General features: G+C 31.2%; 1 protein-coding gene across 5 annotated transcripts in view; it reads right to left on the bottom strand.

Annotated features, from left to right (window-relative positions):
- Nucleotides 1-470: 470 nt before the first annotated feature.
- Nucleotides 471-24,334, bottom strand: part of Ythdc2 (YTH domain containing 2) — a 79,487-nt gene continuing 55,623 nt past the window's right edge. For 2 of the 5 annotated variants that reach the window (XM_048792124.1, XM_048792123.1), the window contains exons 21-29: nucleotides 23,678-23,804; nucleotides 22,415-22,620; nucleotides 21,898-22,093; nucleotides 17,028-17,149; nucleotides 14,955-15,247; nucleotides 9,934-10,111; nucleotides 4,644-4,847; nucleotides 3,734-3,916; nucleotides 471-2,323 (exon numbers count right to left, since the gene is read on the bottom strand). In XM_048792124.1, the coding sequence (XP_048648081.1) occupies nucleotides 2,243-2,323; nucleotides 3,734-3,916; nucleotides 4,644-4,847; nucleotides 9,934-10,111; nucleotides 14,955-15,247; nucleotides 17,028-17,149; nucleotides 21,898-22,093; nucleotides 22,415-22,620; nucleotides 23,678-23,804 (1,590 nt within the window). In that variant the 3' untranslated portion in view covers nucleotides 471-2,242. Of the gene's footprint in view, nucleotides 2,324-3,733; nucleotides 3,917-4,643; nucleotides 4,848-9,933; nucleotides 10,112-10,628; nucleotides 12,235-14,954; nucleotides 15,248-17,027; nucleotides 17,150-21,897; nucleotides 22,094-22,414; nucleotides 22,621-23,677; nucleotides 23,805-24,334 lie in introns of those variants that run through there. The other 3 variants (XM_015488458.2, XM_048792122.1, XM_048792125.1) reach the window with 3 other exon arrangements.

Below are 24,334 nucleotides of genomic sequence, written 5' to 3'. Positions count from 1 at the left end.
AGATTAAAGGAATACTAAATAATAATGTAGTCATGGTACTAACTATCTAATATAACTTTTGATATAAATAAACACAGCTGCTTGGAGGGGCAGCCACGTCTTTTCCTGCCTCTGCGTCTCCTTTTATTTTCCTTACAGGTAGACTGATGGAAGCCAAGTGTCTTAGGTACTACTACTACATGAGAAGTATTTGGCAGGTGCTATTTTCTTAATGGAAAAATACTAACATTTCAGTGCAAGGTACTTAAATGTTATTTCTGAATATTTTATTAATATTTAAAAGATTTTATAGTAAAAAATTTTGAAATTTTTGCCATGGGGCAGATACAGATATAAAACTACCACCTTCTGTATCAATGTAGTATTTATTCTTCAAGGTATCTGAAATTCACTAATATCTCAGGGAATATTATTGATCATTGTTACCTGAGTCCTATTAGATGATATCAGAAATGACAAGATCTGACTAATTCAATGAAATTTCATTTAATAAGTATATTTAAATTTATGTCTTTCCCAAACAGCATTTTAATTACATTCAAATTGTATTCACTTTAAATACCAACAAGTCCATTACTTACATATAGAGCTAGACATTAGGAAACAGAATATTAAAACAAATTTTATTCTTTAGAAGTCCTTCCAAATTTAGAACACTATGAACTACTAAGTAAATACCTTAAAAAGTATACATTATCAGGAAAACACAGTAAGAAAAGAAATGTAATACACATACACAATGGAACATAATTCACATAGGCTCAATTTACATGTATTCTCCAAGTACAAAAAAAAAAAAAACCTAAGAACTACTAATACGGGCAAAAATCACAGCTGACAGTCTAAACTAATGCACCAATATACAATGTTTTCCCAGAGAAAGTAGAAGGGTTCTCAAGATTTTATGTTGACCCATGATTTTTCACTTCTTTGTTCTCAAATACAGAAGCAGATAACTTAGTTTTGTTTTTGTTTTTTGCCTTTAAGTAAGATTTATATCTTTTTATAACAATGACTCATATGAGAAGTACTATCAAATCTGTTGTTATGGAGTTGAGTGACCAAGACATTTAATTCATTTTTTCCTGTACCTCTAAATTTTCCCTTCAAAAAGCCTCTAAGGAAACTTCATCAACACTTCACAAAGACATCAAACTAAATACTGAGATAGCAAGAAATATGAGATTTGGCATTAGTGCATGTTTGCAAAAAATGGTCAAAATTCCCCACTTATTAAAGCATAAATGCAAAAAAAGGGAGAAATTCAAAGATAAATGGAAGAAGGCATTTGGAATTGTAGTCCTTGTGAGCTTTAGTTTCAAAGACATATAGTAACCAAACTACCAATAACTGCTGAGCACTTTTTAAAATGTGTATAAATTTGTTTGAATTTTTAACTTGTATAAATCAAGTTTCTGTAACCAAAACAAAGTGGTCATAATTACTGTGTTCACAAAAGAGGTATGTGAAGGTTTTTACATGAGAGGAACAAAGGAAGAGGTATGGTGAACATCAAGATAAAACAGGCACATCCAGGAATGAAACTTAACACTTAATCTGATCTGATCAAAACCAGGAAGGAACTCTGCCTTTCTTCAGATATAACTGCATTCATAATCACAGAAAAAGAATATCCCTCCCTTTTTTCTTAATGCATCAGAGGTTAAAAATGGCAGAATAAATAGCCCTTAATTAACACCCACTATTTTTAGAATTTTGTTGTTTTTATATGATAAATATTAAGAGTTGTCTCCTCTAAAATGGTGCTCACATGTACTGATATATTCAGGCCTGTCCTGCATTAAAAAGTCATAAGCAAGTGTTGTAATGAAATCATTTAAAGAAATGTTTAGCTTCAAATTAAGTTTTTTAAAAATAATTACTGTTGTGCCAAATAGTTGAAACTACTACTATTTTATTCATTATAAACATATAATTAACATTACATAATCATTCCCAATGGTCACTACAAAAAACTTAAAAGATCCTTTTCTCTTATAAATTAAGATGGTAATTCTGAAGCAACACTCTAAACCAGAAAAACCCATTCATGGCGCACGCACAACCTTATCTCAGTTTTTGAAAGTCAGTGCATTCAGTGGTTATAATACGTATGATGTTCTCATATGTATTATAAGAATTCTGGAAGAATAAAAAAAAAAAAAGATAAATAATCTGAAGGTCATCCTAGTGGTAACAAACATTGCCGTACTTGAAGTCAAGCATGGTATAAACCCAAGTGTCAATCAGTTGTGGTTTTTTCTCCCAATGGAAGGCGTTCCCATAACTGGAGCAACTGTTCACCAACTTGAGGTTCCAGTTCCTAAGTAAATGAAATGTCAAAATAAATATAAAAAAGAACTGGAATGAAAATATTTTTTAGTCACCAAAATCCATACTAATAAGAATGTTAAAAAGAAATCACTTTAAATTTCATTTTTCTACCAGGACATGCTAAAATCCTATGGTCCACATTATTTTAATTCTTTGCTTTAAGATATATGAAGTAACCACAATCTGAAAATACCTCAGCTTTTGTGACAAAATGGACAAATTTTCATAGAGTTTTCCTAGGATTCTGTCTATCTAGAAATAATGGATTTTGTTTTGTTTTTAGAACAGATTTAGCAAAAGCACTCAACTTGAACTTCCAAAGGCTTATTGTGAAATCTAGCCTAATCAGATGTTCTCAGGTCTTTTTCAAGAAACTTTCTTATCTTAGGAACTATTTAAATTAAATTTATTTCAATATCATTATTATAAAATATTATGGAAGTGAAAAGAATGTCACTTTATAGTCCTCCAACAGCATGAGTAATTAAAAAAAAAAAAAACTAACACCTTTCCCATGGTGATGAGAAATGGGACACAAAGACTCAAATAAATAATTAGCTGTGAGATCTTAGTAGGCAAAACTAATCTCCGAGTCTCTTTTCTTTTACATAAAATTTGACTAATAACTCCCTTTATTTCTAAGAACTAATAAGCTATATAAAGCAGCAAGCATTGGTGTTTGGTGCTATATGTTAATTCCCACCACTGGGATTGGCTTAAAACGCTCATAAACAGCATCACCAAGGCAAACAAAATGTAATAAAAACAAAGGCTAGTAGAATATTAAAAGATTGTTTATTCACGTTACATAGTTAAAACTGAAAAGAAGTTAAATACTATTGTCATTTAAGACTTAAATCAAATGACCTCAGGATTACACTCAGCTTTTTTTTTTTTTTTTCAAGTTTTTCCTTCTGGCAAGTTCTTTGTGGTTGTTATTATTGTTGTTCTTTTTAGATATACATGACAGTAGAGTGTATTTTGACATATTATGCATACATGGAGTATAACTTATTATAATTAGGATCCCATTCTTGCAGTTAGTTATACATGATGTGGAGTTTCACTGGTCATGTATTCACATATGAACATAGGGAAAGTTAGGTCCTATTTGCACTCAGTTTTAATCATTTCTTAGTGAGTAAGACAACAGAAACCTCCATGAAATGACTTTTTTGAAAGACTTCCTGTAAGCAATTACAGTAAGAAGCAAAATTTATGAAATGTTAAAAAAGCAATGAACTACATAAGACACATTTTCAATCAACTTTTATACCAGCTCTATTGTATATCAAAATGTTTTCCATGTGCACATGGAATATATAATTTGTATTTGTACATTTTCTCCTCTAAGCACTAATAGCAAAAGAAAAGAAAATATTTAAATGCCAGTGTATACCTGCCCATCTCTGCTTATCTGTACTTTTTTGTTGTCATTCCAAGGATTTAGTAGATGGTGTGCAAATTGAAAGGGAAGGCTTTCTTTTCGTATCCACTCCACCTTAAATACTCCTCCTAGTCCAGCTGAGCCCCAGTCCTGGCTCTTCTCCCTTCCTATCTCAGAAGACATCCTGGAAAATCCCTGTAGGTAAAATTAGGGGGAAAGGGTAGAGGCAGGATGATATTAAAATATATAAATTTATCTGCTAAGGCTGAGTTTTTAAATTTTAAGGTAAAGATGTAATATGAAAGTAATGTACACTCAAAAAAACAACAAAAGGCCTACTTTGTGATTTTTTTTATATAAGGATTTATTGCTAAATTTTAGAGGAAAGACCAATTCTAGCCTAATTCCAAATATTAACAGTTTACAAATAATATATCAATAGTTCTAAGCCCACATTATTATATAACAAGTATAATCAAACCTCTTAACTTTTATTTCTAAAAATTATAATGAATATCAAATAGCAAATTCATTATTTTGTAAATTCAGATGTATAGTAAGTCAAGAAGAGTTACAAAACATGGTTTCTTCATTATTAATACTTTCTTGGCCTATTTAATTTAAGCATAACCAAAAGGTCATGCTTCTCATTATTTTTAATCCACAGAGAACTAGTAATCTAAAATTGTCTTCAGAAGAAAAAACTGTTCATCTAGAAAAGCTGTGATAAGACAAGGCAAAAACAAAGAGATTCCAGTTCTAGCACCCCTTGAAGAGATGTAAAACATTCCTAATCCTTAATTAAGAAAAAGGCTTTTCTTGCCTTATGATGCAATAAAAAGCCAGATTTTGTTTTCTTTTTATCTGTATGGTGTAACCTACAGCCAGAACAAGCTCATTTTACTGTTTCAGGATGGCTCACCTGGAAATGTCCAGATCCTTGAACAGAAAATACCAAGTAAACCATGCTGCTCTCCCAAAAGGCTCGATTTAGCTTCCGCTCATTACTAGGGGTTGTAGACCAGATACCTTTTTGTTGAGAAATTTCAAGGTTTCTCAGATTGCTACTCTTCATTATGAAGTATCGAATAGGCATGTTTGGTCTTGGTGAAGGAGATTTTGAGCCCTATAAGAGAATGCATAAGTTCTTGAAAGGTCAATTTACCTTTCAAAACCAATGGCTCCATTAAATAACATCTTCAAAAACAAATAAACTAAATATTTTACCAAATATTCAACAAAGGCAAATAGCTCTATCATGCCTGAAAATCTACACAAGGCCCAATCAAATTGAAGTTAAAGAGTCAAAAACAAGTACTCATTTTCAAAGCATACAAAATGCCTCGTCAGGAAAGTATCCTGGATTATCAACTTTGATTTATATTCCGTTTGAATTTCCAGAAAATGCTTTAATGAACTTTCAAATTCTGAAAGCAAAACTAAGATTACTCCAGCTTACTTTTGGAGGCAGTTTCCAGGTAACAAAGAGAAGCTCAAAAGAGTCCAGTAGTCTCACTGAATTGCAAATGCAGAGATAAGAGGTTTATAGACCAAGATAGCTATAATTTACATGGCAAGGTATTAGATGGAAGGGAGTTGCATAGAAAGCAAGCTCCAGAGGAACTGCATAAAATTTTAGCTAAGTACTAACCAGAATATAACTGAAGGGGAAAAAAAGATATGCTAGAGCTAGGAAAGCAATCAACCAAATAATTCCCACAGCTCACACATGGCTGGTAATATATCATGTTATCTTCAGCCAGAACAGACACGTCATGACAGGGCACAGATGCACAAAAGGGTCATAACTTAGTACCAGAACTAGATTAATACTAAAATGAAGACTGCTGTGAACCTACTCTAATACTGTTTACAATCAAACCACAAAAGAATTAAATTGATTGAAATTAAACTATATAACAAAATAAAAACTAACACTAAGGGAATACAACAAAAATCTACCAGCCAAACAAATCGATAAGAAATAGAAAGAAAATGGAGAGTATGACCTACAACCAGGGGGGGAAAAAAAAAAAACAGATATGGCAGATTTAGGAGACATGAATTTAAAAGAAGCTATTATAAATGTGTTCACAATGTTCTAGAAGGCAGAAGAAGTCATGAACATTACTAAGAGAAATAGAAGCTATTTTTTGAAGACGCAAAGGAAACTTCTAGAGATAAAAATATAATATTTGAATACACATTGTAAAGAATGAAAGGTAGGTAAGACACCAAAATTAAAAATATCAGTAAACATAGGGACACAACAATAAAAATATCCAAAATAAAGCAAAAAGAGAAAAATGACTGAAAAAAAACTAAGAGATTATTTCTGACCTGCAGAAAGAAATCAATTGTGTATCCAGAGTTCCCCAAAAGAGGTTTACCCTTTTGGGTAAAGAGATGAAAAATATGTAAAGGTATAGTAGTCATAAATTTCTAAAATTGATGAATATTCTAAATAGATAAACTAAAAAACATAAATAGAACCAGACCAAGTCATATAAAAAAATCAAATTGCTGAAAATAAGTTAAAAAGAGGAAATCTTAAAAGCAGTAAGAGGGGCTGGGGATGTGGCTCAAGTGGTAGCACGCTCGCCTGGCATGCATTCAGCCCGGGTTCAATCCTCAGCACCACATACAAACAAAGATGTTGGGTCCGCCAAAAACTAAAAAATAAATATTGAAAAACTCTCTCTCTCTTTCTCTCTCTCTCTCTCTCCCTAAAAAATTTTTTTTTAAAAAAGAAGTAAGAGGGAAAAAGACTATACTAACAATAGTAAGAATGACAATCAATTTCCCATCAGGAACTATGTAAAGCAGAAGAAAATGGAGTGACTTCTTTACAGTAATGAAAGGAAATTGCTGTCAACTTAGAATTTTCTACACAGTACAACTATCTTCCAAAAATAAAAAAGACTGATATCAAAACTATACAAAGATAACACAAAAAGATATTATAGAACACTATCCCTTCATGAACAAAACTCACGTAACAAATTTTTGATTTAACAAAATCAAATCCAGTAATATAAAAAAGATAATATCATGATCAAGTGATGTTTAAACATAATCAATGAAATCTACCATATTACCAGACAAAAACGAGAATTATGCTATCATTTCAGATAACAGATGTAGAAAAAAAGCTCTGAACATAATTCAACACTTATTCACAATAAAAACTCACAGCAAACTAGATTCAAAAGTCTTACAATTACATCATGCTAAATGATAAAAGACTTAATGTTTTCCCCCTAAAATCAAAGCAGAGAAGTCTGTTCAACATTTAATTCAACATTTTATTAGAGGCTCTAGCCAGAAAAAATGAGGCCAAAATGAAAAAACAGAAATCAGATTAGAAGGGAAAAACATATAACTGTGTTTATTAACAGATAGATGGCATTAGCCAAGCACAGTAGCACATGCCTGTAGTTCAAGTTATTCAGGAGGCTGAGGCAGGAGGCTTGACATGAGCCCAGGTAACACAGGAAGACCATGTCTCCAAACAAAACAAAACGAAACAGATGGCATGACTATCCATGTAGAAAATTCTGAGACACTTACATAAAAAGCTAACAGAATAAGTGAAGTAAGTAAGGTCTTCAGGATAAAAATACACAAGAAACCTCAGAAATTAAATTTTTTTTAAAAAAATCAATCATGCAAAAACATGAAATACTAATAATAAATTTAACAAAAAAGTTATAATATCTGCACTGAGATCTATAAAACACTGAGGAAAAAATTTTAAACATATAGACAAACATACCATGCTTCTGAATTAAAGACTTAAAACATGTTAACTATTGATTTGTTTCAATTGATTATAAATTCAATGCAATATCACTTGAAATACTAAAAAAAAAAATCTGTAAAACATGGAAGGCTTTCTTGAATTTACATAAAAATATGAAGGACCTAAAATAACCAAAACTATTTTAAAAAAATGAGCAAACAGACAAAATATTAAACAATATCAAGATTCACCATAATGTTGTATAATCTAATCAATGTATTATTAGCAAACAGAGAAAAAAATGTGAGAAAAAACATATATGTGCACGCGCGCATACACACTCACACACACACACACACACATAATCTCAGTGAAACTGAACAGAGTTCAATAAACAGACCCCAAATTTATTTTTTACATAGGCGCCAAAGTAATTCAATAGAAAAAAAGGTAATGTTTTCAACAAATGGTACTGGAACAATTGTATAGGCAAAAGTCAAAACATGATCATAAAGAAAAGTTAACTTGAAATAGATTATATATCTAAATGTAAGAGTACCAACCATAAAACTACAAAATTTCTAGAAGACAGGAAAAATCTTTGTTATCTTGGGTTGCACAAAAAATAGTAATCATGAGGCTAGGGTTGTAGCTCAGCAGTAGAGTGCTTGCCTAGCAAGCCCTGGGTTCGATCCTAAGCACCAATAAAAATAAATAAATAAAATAACGGTATAAAAAATTATTCATAAAAAATAGTAATCATAAGCAAAAAGTGATGAAACAGATTCAATCAAAATCAAAAAACAGGAGCTGGGGCTATAGCTCAGTGGTAGAGTGCTTGCCTAGCATGTGTGAGGCACTGGGTTCAATCCGCAGCACCACATAAAAATAAAAACACATAAAGTAAAGGCATGTTGTCCATTAAAAAAAAAAAATCAAAAACATTTGCTCTTTGAAAGACACTGTTAAGAAAATGAAAAATCAAGTCAAAGATTGACAGAAATAAAGTTACAAAGGAGATACAACTAAGACTCATACACTGAATATATATAGGAAATTCACTCAATAAAAGACAACCAATAAATAATAACAAAAAAATGAACAAAAATTTAAATAGACACTTCCCCATGGACTATATACATAGGATAGTAAATAAGCATGAGAAAAGATGCAGAATATCATTAGTCACTGGAGAAATACAAACTAAAACTATAATGGCCTATCACAATACATACCCTATAATAATCAAAATTACAAGGACTAATAAAGCCAAGTTTTGTCAAGGAATATAGAGGAAATGGAAGACTGCTGAATAGAATGCAAAAATGCCATTTTAGAAAATATGAGATGGTTTCTTGTAAAGTTAAGAATAACTTTACTATTCAAATCAACAATCCTATTTCTAGGTATCCAGTCCAAAATAGAAAACACATTTACATGCAGACTTGTATTCAAATATTACATCAGCTTTATTCATAATAGCAAACAAAAAAACAAAACAAAAAATTAGAAACAACCCAAATATCCATCAACTGGACAACTACCCAGAAATAAAAGTAATCAATAATACACTTAGTAATGTGGATGAATTTCAAAAGCATTATATTAAATGAAATAAATCAGACACAAAACTAGGAAATTCTAGAAAAGGCAAAGCTCAAGGGACAAAGAACAGTCAGTGGAAAGTTTCCAAGGCCTAGGTTGATGGGAATGTTTTCTGTACATGACTGTGATGCAGATACACAATTATGCATTTGTTGAAATTCACTAAATTGCAGTTTACATCAGCAAATTTTATTATATGTAAATTATACTTAAAGTATATTAAAAGAAGACAAAAAATTCAAACCCTAAGAATGCAAATTCAGAAAAACATTTCTATTCTTTCCATTGAACGAAAGTGTTTTAGCAAACATTTTCAACAAACCACAAACCCCTAATCAAATACTTACTTAATCAGGTACTCAGGAAAGTTAAAAGTTAACATATTCTGAACATATAAATAAATTCTATTACAATACTTTTAAGTGATAGTTTTCAGTTCCTTAAAAACATCTCATATATTCCTATCCCTAATCTATCTTCTCCATTTTATTTTTTTAATTTGTATATTTTAATATAATTATTGAACTGTAAAAATCAAATAATGAAATGAAACTTTTCAATTCTGAAATTATAAACCAAAATTATTTTAAATTAAGACAATCTTTTGTTCTTTGTTTTAACCCAAAAGCTTCTAAAGAAACAATGAGCTGCCTACCTATATGACATTAATGAATCGTTAGTCTTAAAATAAATTATTTGGCAAGCAGGAAACTAAAAAGCATACTCAAAGTGTCGCCAGTATGCCAGCCTCAATTTTTCAGAGTTGATAATTTAAAAAACAGAAATGTTTATAATTTTGAAAAATATGTAACATCAGTAGTGCTACAAATGAGTTCCTTACTACATCTACTTTTAGATACTTTACCTTCCCTGAAGATGGAGGAGAAGGACTAGCACAAGGACTGGGGTAACTACTGCTGTCTGTAGATTTCACAGAAGATTGATCTGATCGGTCATCAGTGCTTCGTTTAGGATGTAAAATTCCTCTATCTTTGTACTTTTGAGGTGGGTGTAATGCTGGAGATGGAGATTTCATCAATACTCTTGAGCAAGGAGGAAGCAAATATCAATTATATTTAAGTTTGTAATACAAAGCTAATGCTATTTCAATCAAAAGTCCCAATGACATTATGATGTATGGAATAGTATTTTTTAAAAGGAATCTAATTTTCTATTATGTTTAAAAGCTCAGAAATAACGGAACTTGGCTGTGAAGCATAGCTCAGTAGTACGGTGCTTAACTAGCATGCATAAGGCCCTGGCTGGATCTCCAGCACAGGAAAAAAAGAAAAAGAAAAAGAATTAGTTGGGCTATATGAGTATACTTTAAAAAATGAATACTGCTTTGACTTACTCCAAGCCTTGATTGGCCACATTTTGGCATTATGCCAAGGTTGAGCTCGTTCCTCCAACCCCTGCTGAGATCCCTACAGCTATTCAGAGCCTGAAAAAAAATAGTCAATAGTGCTCAAACTGGTAGCTTCAAACAGCTTACAGTTAAGGGGAAAACTCATTTCTAGAAGTACTAAAAGGAAAAGGCTCAATTTTCTTATATAAAGGAAGCTGTGCTGAATGGTTTGGTGGCTACTGAAGTATGGATGTGGTTTTATATCGGAGAGATCATAGGCAAACGTGGCATCGTTGGCTATAACGTTTGAAGACCTATCTTTAACATCTGATTATATTTGATTTATCATTTGAGTTTTCTTGGACCATATATGATCAGATTGCTATCTGAATAAAGATGTATCAGAATAAGAAAAAAAATGAAGTAAAATATACATTTTAAATGATCTATTAAGATCAGAAAGGTTATTAAGTAAAATAGATTTTAAAAGCCTACTAAAATTACAGTGTGGTAAAGTGAAAAGAATGCTGGACTAGAGTTAGGAGGTACAGATTTCTAGAACAGTACTAAGTTTACAACAAACACCATGTGATCCTGAGCAACTCTCTTATCTGTGCTTTAATTTATCAGCTAAATTAAAGGATTATTCGAAGTAAACTCTAAGATTCTTCTAATCAAAGATTCTATGAATAAGTGCCACAACCATGTCACTCAGAAATTTTACAATTTTTTTTTAAAGTGTGAGTCTTTGTGGTACAACCATACATTAAGTATTTCCTGGTCACAATATAAAGTTCACAACATCACCTATAAAATATTCTTGACAAAACAGTGTATCTAATCAAGCCTTGACAGATAGCTTCCAGTTTACACAAAATACAGAGTATAAGAATAAATGTTGCCAAGAGGAAACAAAGAGACAAACCAAGAATGTGGGGTATCTCATAGTGTCAGTGACCTTGACCTGTTTCTTCAAAAAGGTTGAGAAGAAATGCTCTAGATCACAACAGACTCAAGAAACTTGAAAACCTAGTATAATCAATTCCTGGATATGGATTTAAATAAATCCATAGTTTGAGATAACTGGGGAAATGTTAATTTTGAGGGGATTGGTGGCTACACTTCAACTGTACAGAAAAAAAAAGTCTCTATTTTTAAGAGATGCATATGTAAACATAGAAGGGTAAAATGGCAAGATGTGTGGGATTTACTTTGAAATATGTAAAGCAAAAAAGAAAAGAAGCAAGAACAAAAAAGCAAATTTTTTCAAACGGGAAAATCTTGGAAATTGTTCAAGCTAGACTATGGAGGTCACTGTGGAATTTCTTTTCTGTGTTTAATGATGGTTATAATAAATATAAAACCAGAAATATAAGTCTTCAATAATTCATAAGCTTCACTTGTCTTAAAATTATAATTACTCTGTCTTCAAAACAAATTAAAGGAGCTTATCCCCATGTTTGCTTCTCTTAAAATATCTTAGAACAGGATTCTTTAACAAATGAAAGAAAATGGCTAAAAGCCTAAAAACATTAGCAATAAAATATATAATGAATGCACATATAAATTATTAACAAAAAAATATAAAGTGTAAAAACAACTCTTCAGGTATATTTTTCTCTAGTTAACTGAGGTCCAATTAATCACCTTGTTACAACCATCATTCTTGCCCTGGTAATTAATGGACCTGAAAATCCAGTGACAGAACCTAAATGAAGGTAAAATCTTATTGAAATTAAAATGGTGGGGGCTGGGGATGCAGCACAGTGGTAGAGCGCTTACCTAGCATACTCAAGGCCATAGGTTCAATCCCCAGCTCTGCCAAAAAGAAAAAATTAAAATGATGTTGTCAATGGAACTAAATGCCTAGTTTTGTGATTTTCAAATTGGTCTTGTGCTCTGAGAAGGATTCTAGCTTTTCTCTCATGTATTCTTTCCCCAAAAATTTCATTCAAGAAGAAACAAAAAGTTCCCACCAACCTTTCACCTAAATTTTCATTTAAGAAGATTCTCACATAGATACAGTGGCAAAATTATTAACTTATTAATAGGAAAAAGGTTTGTCCTCTATCACCAAAATATTATTTATAAAATGATATTTTAAAAAATATCATTGGTATAATTTTAGGATGAAACATTGGCAAATGCTATTATTTAACAGTTTCCACATCAAGAAAATTTCATTAAAAGAAATTGTTACCTAATCTGTTACTCTCTTATAGTGAAAATTATAACTATAAATACCTTTTCCTAAGAAGCAATCCACTAATTTTATAGCTTTTCCCTTGAAAATAAATATTCCTACAGTAAAACAGTGATTACTAGAGGCAAGAAAGGTAAGGTGGGGGTGGAGTGAGTGCAGCTTGGAGGGAGGTCTGGCTTACTGGCACCAGAACAGATATTAATTATAAGTTCTAGTGTTCTACAGTACAGTAGGGTTGACTGAAGTTTATAATAAGCTATTATATATTTTATAAAGACTTAGAAGAAAGGAGTTTGAAGGGTCCAAACACAGAAATGATAGGAGATACAAATACTAATTACCCTGATTTGATCATTATATACATTGTTTCAATGTACTGAAACATTGCATTCAAAGCCCAAAATATGTACAATTGTTATGTTTTAATTAAAAAGAAAAAAATGCTTGGAAAACCAAAAGATGAAATAAATCTACCTAAGAGTCCTCACTCTATTCTTCACCATGCTACATGAACTCAAGGCCTTATCTATTAATACCACCAAAAGTCAAAAAAAAATGAAATCCTAACTGGTAAAAGAATGAAGAGTGGCAGGCAGCAACTTGCAAAGAAATGAAAAAGGTTGAGGCTAATAGCAATATCACATTTAAACAACGAATTTATAAAATAACCAGTTTCTAAATTATACTTTCTAATTTCACTTATTTTCTCTATTTCCCTATTTTTATTAAAATGAGCATGTATTGTTTTTATAAATGAAAAAAAGGAAGCTTTATATATAAAGCTTCTAAGCTTAATTTCTCATGTCTAAAAATGTATGTGTGCCAGTATACAAATGCATTTACACACATATACTTAAAAGTGCTGCTATGGGACTAACAAGATTTTATAAGGATAACAATACCACATAACAATTTCTATGGGAATGATTTCCCATATCCTAAACAACCAGTCTTCAAGAAAACTTCAGAACGATATTTTCAAAAGTGGGAGTGTCTTAAGTAGAAAATGCACTTTTTGAGTCTTTTTCTCAGTAGGGTCTAGACCAGAGAGAAAGGTTCAAGCTTATACATTGTAAGGTTTCTTAGAAAGTGGCTAAATTATTCCTAAACAACTTGGAAATCAAGGTTTTTTTTATTTCTCTTTCACTGAAGTCTTAACAGACAAGTTTTATGCAAATATGCAAAATCTAATCAAAAGAAGGTATTAAAAACTCCACCTGAGCCTTGAAAAGTGTGTAAGCATCACATACCATTATTTATGGTTTCAGTTTTTTAACTATGAAATCATATTCTTACTACAGAGACTTTCTTCAAAAATATCAAACTTTGCCTCATCAGTAAGATTTATTTGTCAAATAATCAAATCGAACAGGGCAGAATTTTTTTAAACTGATATAAAAGTAACTAAAATTTGATACCAGCAAACAGCTCCATAACCAGAAATATTTCTGAATCATACCCAATGATCATTATAAACACTATTGTATTACTAAAATGCATTTTTACATTAAGAACTTCTTTTGTGTGTGTGGTGCTAGAGATCAAACACAGAGTCCATGCACACTAGGCAAGCACACTACCACTGAGTTACATGACCAACCCAAGAACTCTCTTAGTAACAACCATTTAATAAAATCATGACACCTTATTAACAATCATTTAAGAAATTTGGCACACATAATTGCAAAGTACTAGAAGCAACAAAAGAATTTGGCACATGTAACATGAAAACAATTTTTTTTACATGACAGTAAATTTGTAGCTTATTTATTATAATGCCTTTCCCTATAAAATGCAAACTCTGTGAAGAAACAGATCTTATCTGTTTTGTTCTCTGCTATATACCTTACACCAAGGACAACAGGCATTCAATGTGTCACTGAATGAGTAAATTAAGTACTTTTATGTATGCTAGTCAGCAATACTGTTACTAGGTAAGGCTTATGGGAAAGTTGTTCTTTAAATGGCCAGAGCCATTTATTTCTCACTGCAGAGAACAAGAAAATGTCACTTGATGTATATCAACTAAAATATATAATTTTTAAATGTTGCTATCATTCCTAAGAAATCTTAAATTTGTGAATTCCAGAAATGAAACATTGGAGTTTTTCCTGAAAAGAATAGCCTTATTAGATAACTCATAAGTATCAGTAGCTTAAAATCCTTCATACAGCTTAACACTTGTTAAAATTATATTTTACAAGTATAAAACTCTTTCAATCATATTATAATCCTTTTATGTAACCTAGATTTTAAGAAAATAATTATTAAATACTATAAATAATTCATTTTCTTGGAGAAAATCTCCTATTTAGATAGAATGTCATAAACTTACCTTTCTGCAGTAGTAGACTCATCGGAAAATTCATTATCTGCTGAACTTTTCCTACTATTATTTGATCTCCAAGATGATGCCAAAGGAAGTTCTTCTGAAGACATAGGTCTTGGCCTTTGGCCAATCCCAGATGGTTGTTGTAAACCCGCTGACTGTTCTTCAGTACTTAGAACGGCTATAATCGCTCTTATGGTAGCTTCATCAACTTGAGACCAAGGTTTAGATGGAGCTCTCATTCGACGTAAAAATAAGCTATGCCACTTCTGTCTCAGTTGCAGCAGTAAACTGGCTGCCTATAACAAAAGTTTCCTCCATTCAAATAGATATAAGTAAAATTCATGTAACATATGCAAGATACTTATTAGCTAAGGTCTACAACTGTTTCCAAAGAACATATTTTATACTTCACACAATTTACTAATGTCATTAATTCTGTTGCATGAATCAAGTGAAATCTCTCGTTCATCATATTCTAAGCTTTTGAAGACACACAATCAAATCAAATAGTCTAATAAAAGAGACAGTAAACATTGGTTATGGTATAATGTAATCATTACTGAAAATGTAGTAGCAAAGCAAATAAAGAAAAATACACTTAATTCTATTGATGTCATACTTTAGTGTCTGCAGAACATCCAAATGATGGTGCCCACAAGGCAGCTGGATCATTGAAACACTTAAGCTAGAAATACAAACTTGGGTACATCAGTGCATACACGGTTACTAAAGCTACACATAAAGACAAGGTTTGCAGGGATTGCGCAGAGAGTAAGAAGAAAAGAACAAGGCACAGAGAACTAGAGAATTTAAAGTTTAAGGTACAAACACATATGTGTATATGTACAAACACATATAGTCAGTGAACATCTTTAATTAAGTATACCTGGCATATAATAAAAGGCATATACATAAAGCATTTTTAAAAAGTCAATGAAACAACTCCAAAAGGAATAACAACAGAAGAAGAATTAAAGGTTAATGTGACACTAACTAATGATTAAAAAGTTGAGGCAGAAGTGAGGAAAGAAAAAACTGGAGAAGGTCAGATTTACAAAAAGGAGTTATTAACAGTGTTGATTATTAACGGTTATCAAAGACATACTGGTTTTGACAACATGGAGAAGACAGCTGACTTTGGCAAGTACCATTTCAGTGAAAAAAGGGTTGGTAGGAATGGGAATGCAACTACAGTGGGTTGGAATAATGAATGAATGCATGGAAATAAAGTAAACCTAGCTCGTGTTAATCACTGTTCACTTGGTTGAACCCCAAAATAGATATAGAATGAGCTTTAAAAGTACAAGTGGAATTAAGGGAAGCCTTTGTCAAAAAATTTTATAATTTGCAAAGATATATTTATTCTTCCCTATTCAGAATATATGAAAAAAAGAAAACAACATATTCTCATTCAGAAACAGAGTTGTCCAAAATAAAGGAATTCTCATGTAACCAAATGCTCAATATTTTCTTACACATATACAAATATTCAAATATTTCTAATATGGTTTGAATGCTTTTGTATCCCCTCTAAAAATTAATGTTGCATTATTCACAATGCAACAGCATTTGAAGGTGTGGAACTGAAGAGATGACTAGAAAGACATGCTCTTACAAAAGGGGTTGATGAGACAGTTTATCCCTCTTGCACTTCCACCTTTTGCCATGTGAGAAAACAACATTTTTGTTGTCATTTTGGTAGAAGAGAGCAGCCCTTACCAGCACCTAGATCTTGGACTTCACAGCCTCTAGAAGTATGAAAAATAAATTTCTGTTCTTTATAAACTATCCAGTAGTAGTACTTTGTTACAACAGCACAAGTGGACTTAGCCAATAACCATAAATACTGAGACACACCTAGGTTTTTCAAGTCCTTTGCTGGGGCGGGTGGGGAGACCTGGTACAGAAAACCATGCACGAGCACCCTCTTAAAACTTAAAAAAAAAAAAAAAAAGCTGTATTCCCTAATACTAAGGGCTCAACATTAAAGTTTAAATTTTTATCATACTGTAGAGCAGAGTAGTTCACACTCACTGAATGAAAGAAATTTTTATTACTTATTAAAAAGCAACTTACCTCTGGCTCTAGTTTAAAATTGAGCCACTCATCAAGTTTTAAAGCCGCCAAATTAGCAGTAGTTCTATCTTCCATTTCACTGTCACTACTGTCATTGGGAATGCCATCCGCTGCTCCAACACATATTGAAAGAATAAATAATTTTTACCATCTTATATCACAGCAAAACAGTAAACAGAATAAATACTCTTTACGTGAACAAATCCTCCTGACATACTAACAATTTGTATGAGAACTTCTCCAAACCAAACAGATCATAAATTGAGTCACAATATTTGAAAAAAGAAAACAGGACATTTTAAAGATTAAAATTTCTAATCACAATGTAACAAGACAAAATTTTAAGACATAAACTTAAAAATTGAATCACAATTTTTAAATAACAACTGGATGAAGAAGGAACTATGAACATAAAACAGGTATGAAAAAATTACATATAAAAAACTACAGAAGATAATCAAAGCAACTCATATAAATTTACAGGGTTCAATTTTAGAAAAAGAAAAAAGAAAGCTACATTGTAGAAAAACAGCATAAAACCCAAAGAAAAATGGAAAAGAAAAAGACCGATGCATTAGAAAGACAAAATAGTAGTAATAATTAAAATAATAGTTAAAATTTTACTCCAGTTACTTGAAAATATTAATGCACAACCCTCTGTAGATTTACTAAAGAAAGCACAAATCCTTCTAAAAACATCAGCAATGAGAAAAAAATCATAAAAATACTAGATTATTCAATAATAACCTAAAATATATACTATGCATAATTACAGATTTTAAATCTTCAAAGAAATTTATTATATTCTTTTTTAAAAACCACTAAAACCAAAGAACAAGAAATAGAAAAACCCAAATCTACTTGAGGAAAAATATTAAATATCCTTGAACACCAAGTATCAAACACTCAAGGAAGCAAGTAATGACTAGTTCATTTAATGAGACAAATCTGAACCTAACCCTAAAACCTGATAATACCTAAAACCTAAACATACCTGAATGTATAGAAGCACACACCACACAAACTCTATATATTTAATAATTTTAAATAAAATGCTAGAAAAATATTTATCAATGTAATAAAGTCTACTTAGTCCAAGGAAGGTTTATTTTCAGAAAAATAACAAATTCAATGAGAAAAACCTACATACCATATCAGCAGGCTAAACTAATTCTAACTCAAAAACTATTTTTAAAATTCAGCACATTTTGCTAGGCACAGTGGTGCATGCTTGATATCCCAGCAACTCTGAGAGGTTGGGGCAGAAAGATTGCAAGTTCGAGGCCAAGCTCAGCAACTTAATGAGGCCCTAAGTACCTCAGTGAGATGCTTTTTCAAAACAAAATAGAAAAAAGGGCTGGGAATGTGCCTCAGTAGTAAAGCACCCCTGGGTTCAATCCCCAATACCATCCCCCCTCAAAAAGGAAAAAAAAAGGAGCACATTTTTATCAGAAAAAAAAAAAAAAACCAGAATAATTCTACCCTAATTTAATAAAATACTATTAAGGCAAAACTCAACATTATAATCAACAGTACAAATTTAGAATTTGAACCTTTAAAATTCAATAAGACAAAGTCAGTCATTAATATGGTTTTTCAAAGTCTGGAAAAGAAAGAAAAGAAAAAAAAATATTGGTAACAAATGAATTACCAACCAAAGGTGATATAATTTAACAAACAGAAAATCCACTGGATTATAAGAACTTTGTGAATAACAAGGCAAACAAAACATATTAATGTCAATAACAGTATTTCTATTAAGAAAGATCAGCAGGAAAATGACACAGAAACCTATTAGCCATAACAAAAAACACCAAAAAAATCTTCAGAAATCTTCCCATCTCCTGAAAAAAGTTACCTAGGGAAAAAAAAATGATATTGCTAAACTTAAAACAAGGTACAGCTAAATAAAACACTCTCAACTTCCTGGAAACAAATACTAAATAAAAATCACAAAAGAATTGTTGCTTGCAGAAAGGAGCACATGAAGATGACTAGCAAATATTTATTCAAAAAACAGCATAATTATAAAAGAATAAGCTTAATAATGAAAGCAAAGACTTACAGGTAGATCCTCCACTAATAGATACATAACTTACTATTAAGCAAAAATACTAAACGAAACATATAATGCACATGTTATTTATTTATATACAGAAATGTAAAAGAACAGGAACCTTAAAGATGCTAAATTTAATACACAATCATGCAAATAAAAGAATACATAAGGATACGAAAAGAAAAAAAAAAGGATCCATAAGGATTATTCAATAAATGGCACAGATAAGGGGAAAACACTGGGGCAGGGGGCTACATTTTAAACTACAATCAACCTGGTTAAAAAAATAGATCTTAAAATTATAGAAAACAAAACAAAACTTATTACTTCGATAGAGGAATAAAACTTTCTTAGCTTTGAAAGCAAACAGAAAAGACTGTTTAATCTGAATATAATAATTAAAATACAATATATATAGTAATAGAAATTATATATACTATATATAGTAATCAAAACAAAAAATATACATAAGGCTAAAATGTATACTAGACTGCATTAAATATAATAGAAAAAGGGCTAATGCCTTTAAAATCATAAAACTATGATTCAAATTTTTAAGAAAATATCAATAATCGATAAGTAAATGGACAAAAGGTAAAATATTCAACTAAAGGGAAATAAACTAATACATGGAGAATAATTTCTTTTGGCAGAAATAGAATTAAAAGTAAAAATAAATCTTTAAATATTTCATTTTTAAAACAAGTACCCAAAGATGGCATAATTGCAAGAAAATTCACTTTTAATGGTCCTAATATGACTGATATTGTGGAAGAACCACAAATATTTATATGCTTTTACTAAGCAATTTCCACTTCAAAAAATTTTAACCCAAGGAAAATATTAAATGAATGAAAGTAGAATATACAGGTGAAGGTGTTAAAGTACCAGTGCCTCCACTTTGTATACACTCTAATGAGTTACCTCCCATGCTATTCCTACTCTTTCCAAACTCAAACCATCCAATGAAAATGTTATTGTCAAAGTCAACAATAACTACCACACTGCCAAAAAAAAAAAAAAAGAAAAGAAAAAACTTGAAATTTTCAGTCCATACCTTTTTCAATTTCTCAAAGTAACAGTCAACCACTCTTTTCTTCAAACATATTTACATCCATCACTGGGCCATTCTTTCTTCCTCTACTCTAATTTACACATTCTCTTCAGAAAATCCATTCTCACATCTTTAAATATCATTTACAACCTGATCACCTTCAAATTTGTATTATCTAGGCCTTTTTCCTGAGGTCCAGGTAATTATATTCAATTGCCTTCTGAAGAAATTTCACTAAGGATGTTTTTTAGTCATCTCAAACTCAACATGTCTAAACAGAACTCTTGGGCTTTTTCCCTACACAACCTGCTCCTCCCAGTTTTTTGAATCTCAAGTAAGTGGCATCTTTATTCAGCAAGCTACTACAGCCAAAGACCTAAGAGTTATACTTTGGTCTTCCCTTTCTCTTATCAGCTACAATCAATCCAGCAGTTACTAGCATCTCCAAAATAATTCTGAATCTACTTTTCATATTAGTGGTCACCACCCTAGTTCCCAGCTATCATATGTCATAAGAACACTGCAAGGGGCTGGGGTGTGACTCAGTGGTAGAGCGCTTGCCTTGCACACATGAGGCACTGGGTTTGATCCTCAGCACCTCTATAAATAAATAAACAAAATAAAGGTGTTGTGTCTCTCTCTCTATATATTTTTTAAAAAAAACACTGCAAGAGCCTCCTTCCCGCCTCCACTCTTCCATTATTAGCCCTTAAGCAACCCTTCCACTCACCCAAGATGATCTTTTAAGAAAAACTTATTATGTTACCCACTTTCTTACTTAAAATCCTTTAATGATTTCTCTTCCACTGACTACAAATCCATGCCTTCCTTTCAACATTATCTCACTGCCCTCTACCACTGATCACTGTGCCCCAATCACATAGTCTTTTTTTCAGTTCCTAGATCATTTTCTAGTGTAGAATCTTGAGTTTTCCATCTTCCTCTACCTGTAGGACATTTCTATTTCTTCATATGGCTGGATGCTTCTCAAATGTTAGGTCTCAGTTTAAATCTCATTTCCTCAAAGTAACTTACACAGGCTCCTTCTAAAGGAGGTCACCCCTAAAGCAGTCCTCTTTTTATTTTCCAGATTGCACCATGAAGATTATCATTTATTGTCTGTCTACCATGTCTACTGTTAAGTCTGGAGGACAGAACTATCTTGTTTTCTATTAAAGCTTCACAATTAGCACAGTAACTGACAAATATTTACTGAATCACTATATATAAAAGTTCAAAACCCTCAAAAGGCCCAATTGAAAATGAACCTTTTATATTCACTATGCCACTTCAATGAAATAAAATATTTTATAGTTATTAATATGAAATACTAAAAATGTGTTAAATATTCTAATTCAATAAAATAACAGAATACCAAAATAATAGTATGAGGAAATAAAATATATTAACAATTAGAAAAAATATAATATTAAAAAGCATTTATATAGAGATAATGGGATTATTAGTAATTAGGCTTATTCTTTTTAAAATTACTTTGTTAAATTATCATTTAAATTCAAATGAAAAACAAGCTTCTTCCCATCAGCAACATTAATAAAAAACACACAAACTGATGTCAAGTTACTTCAGAAACCAATTTCAAGCATAGTAGTATATTAGTATTTCCTAATTGTCTCACTATAGCAAAAGTGAGCTGCTTCTACTACACAAATTTTTGCAATTTCACAATTTTTATTTTAGTAAAAAAAAACTTTCATTTCAAATATACATTTTTATTTCCTTCATAATACACTTACCTCTAAAGGATGAAGGTTCCTGAAGAGCATTACTTGCCAACCTAGCTGGTCCACAGAATACCAACACAGTGACAGGTGTCACTGCTGAACAACATCTAATATTAGCTATTCTATGAGCTCTAGTCATTTCATCATAAATAAGCCAATCTGTGGGCAGTGCCTGGATTGCTGCAGCTTGACCATTAGCTGGAGGAATCTATTTGGAAAGTAAATCAAAACACTGTTAATTGTATTACCTCTTAATTTACAGGGAATGCTTATAAATGTAAAAAATCCCTTGATGAAATAGATGTATGTTAGTACTCAAGCAAAAATTAAAGCTACTTATTGATCATGTAGTTTATATAAAAGTCCTCATTACTGTTGCAATTCTAAGATTCAATCAAAATTTTGTTGCAATGTTTATACATATATAACTACTTTCTTAAAGCAGGCGGGTATTTGGAGTATTTTTCACTAATTTTCAGTTACCTAAATTAGTTTAACTCAAGGCCTAAGAGCATTAAAAATATTTTACCTTTTTATACTGAGGCTGACTGAGAACTGAAGTAGGATGAAATCGCACTTTTTTCTCCTTTGGCCCTGTCAATACTACATTCTCTCTGTCCACATGGACTAAATTAGGATACATGCCTGCCACCAAAGCAGCTTTAACAACAGCCCAGTTCTCAGAGTTTGTGTTAACATCTCGAATGTCACCACCACCTCGTGCTCTCACAAAACCTAGAAAGAGGAAAAACACCACACCAAATTTTTCTATAGTGCAAAAGATACTTGAAAATTTGTGGGTTTTTTTTACATAAAATTATACAGCTCATATAAATTTAATGGTATGCAAATAACACAATTAACAGAATCTGTTCTAGAAAGTCTAAAAATACAGAACCAATACAGAAAACTTCAGATCTTCTCAAGTTAGATTAAGCATAGTATTTACTGGGGCCTAAGGGATTTCTTAAACTGCACTATCTTGCAATAAAGTTCTCTATCAGCTGCTATTAGAAAAAACTAAGTTCACAGATGAAAACCCAAACTATTCTTCTGACTAGTATTAATGTTTTGATTATGATAAACATTAATGTGGAGGTGAAGTTAGGTAATTATATAGTATTCTAGCTTGAATTTCAAAATTCTTCATATTTTCTCATCTCTCTCTCATATGTAATATTTCCAACTCTAAATCCTTTGGCTCTTATATTATTTGGGCACTTCGGCTAATTTGTGAATTTATCTTTTGACTATCACTTGCCTTCAATGTACTATGCTACTCAACAAAAAGAAAGAAAAAGGGAATTCAAAGAAACAATTCTAAAAGAAGATAGAAAAATTAGAATCTTTTTGAAAAAGATTCAAGTACCTTCAAGTGATTCCAATTGTTTTGGTATTTCAAAAAAATAAAAAACAGCACTCATATTTTTATAATTTCTATTTCACATAGCTAAAATAATTATTTGTTAATAAAAACAAAAGAAAATATAACAACTACAAGATCTAAGTTGATATTTGTCAACAAATATAAATTGCTCATTACTGACAGTATCAAAAGAATATTATTCTGTCTATATGTTTTTCAACTATAGTTTCTACAATATTTTTCATCAAAAAGCAAAAGTTGAGGTCAGGTAGAAATAAATCAACTCATAAATATAAGATGTACAACATAATAATATCATAAAAATAATAGGAGCTGGCATTACTTAACACCAGAAATAAAATCATGTATGGAGGTATGAGTGTGGTACTCTAAGCAGCTTAAATAGATTCTTTAGGGAAAACTTACCTGATGCTCTAAGCTGACCAAGCAACTGTGTTCTCATGCCTATAATTATTTCCATGGTAGCTTGTGAAAGAAAATTCTTCTCACAAAAGGCTCGCTCCCACCCATCACTTCGTGCTTTCTGCCAAGCCTATAAAAATGGAATGATTATATAACAAGATACATTTAGCAATCATTTCTATTTTTTCCTTTCTTTTTTTTTTTGTAAATTTTTTATTGGTTCTTTTTAGTTATACATGACAAGCAAAATAAGGGGCTGGGGTAGATTAAAAAAAAAGAATAGATAAGAGGAGTAAACAATATGGAATGAAAGGAAGGGAGGAGGGACTGGATAGGTAAAGTCCCTAGAATGAATCTGACCTAACTTTCCTATGTACATATATGAATATACCACAATGAATCTCACCATCATAAACATCCACAAGACATTAATTAAATATATATATATATATATATATACACATATATATATATATACATATATATATATATATATACACACATATATATATATATATATATATACGTAAATAGCAGAAAGATCAATAGAGTGGAGGGAATTCAGCAGGGTGGGGGGAAAGGAAGGGAAGAAGAAATACTGGGCCATGAATTAGAACAAATTATATTCAATGCCTTTATAGTTATGCCATAGTAATCATT

Source organism: Marmota marmota, unplaced genomic scaffold, assembly GCF_001458135.2.
Source record: "Marmota marmota marmota unplaced genomic scaffold, marMar, whole genome shotgun sequence".
Classification (NCBI taxonomy): domain Eukaryota; kingdom Metazoa; phylum Chordata; class Mammalia; order Rodentia; family Sciuridae; genus Marmota; species Marmota marmota.
This window is presented reverse-complemented; position numbering and strand designations above follow the sequence as displayed.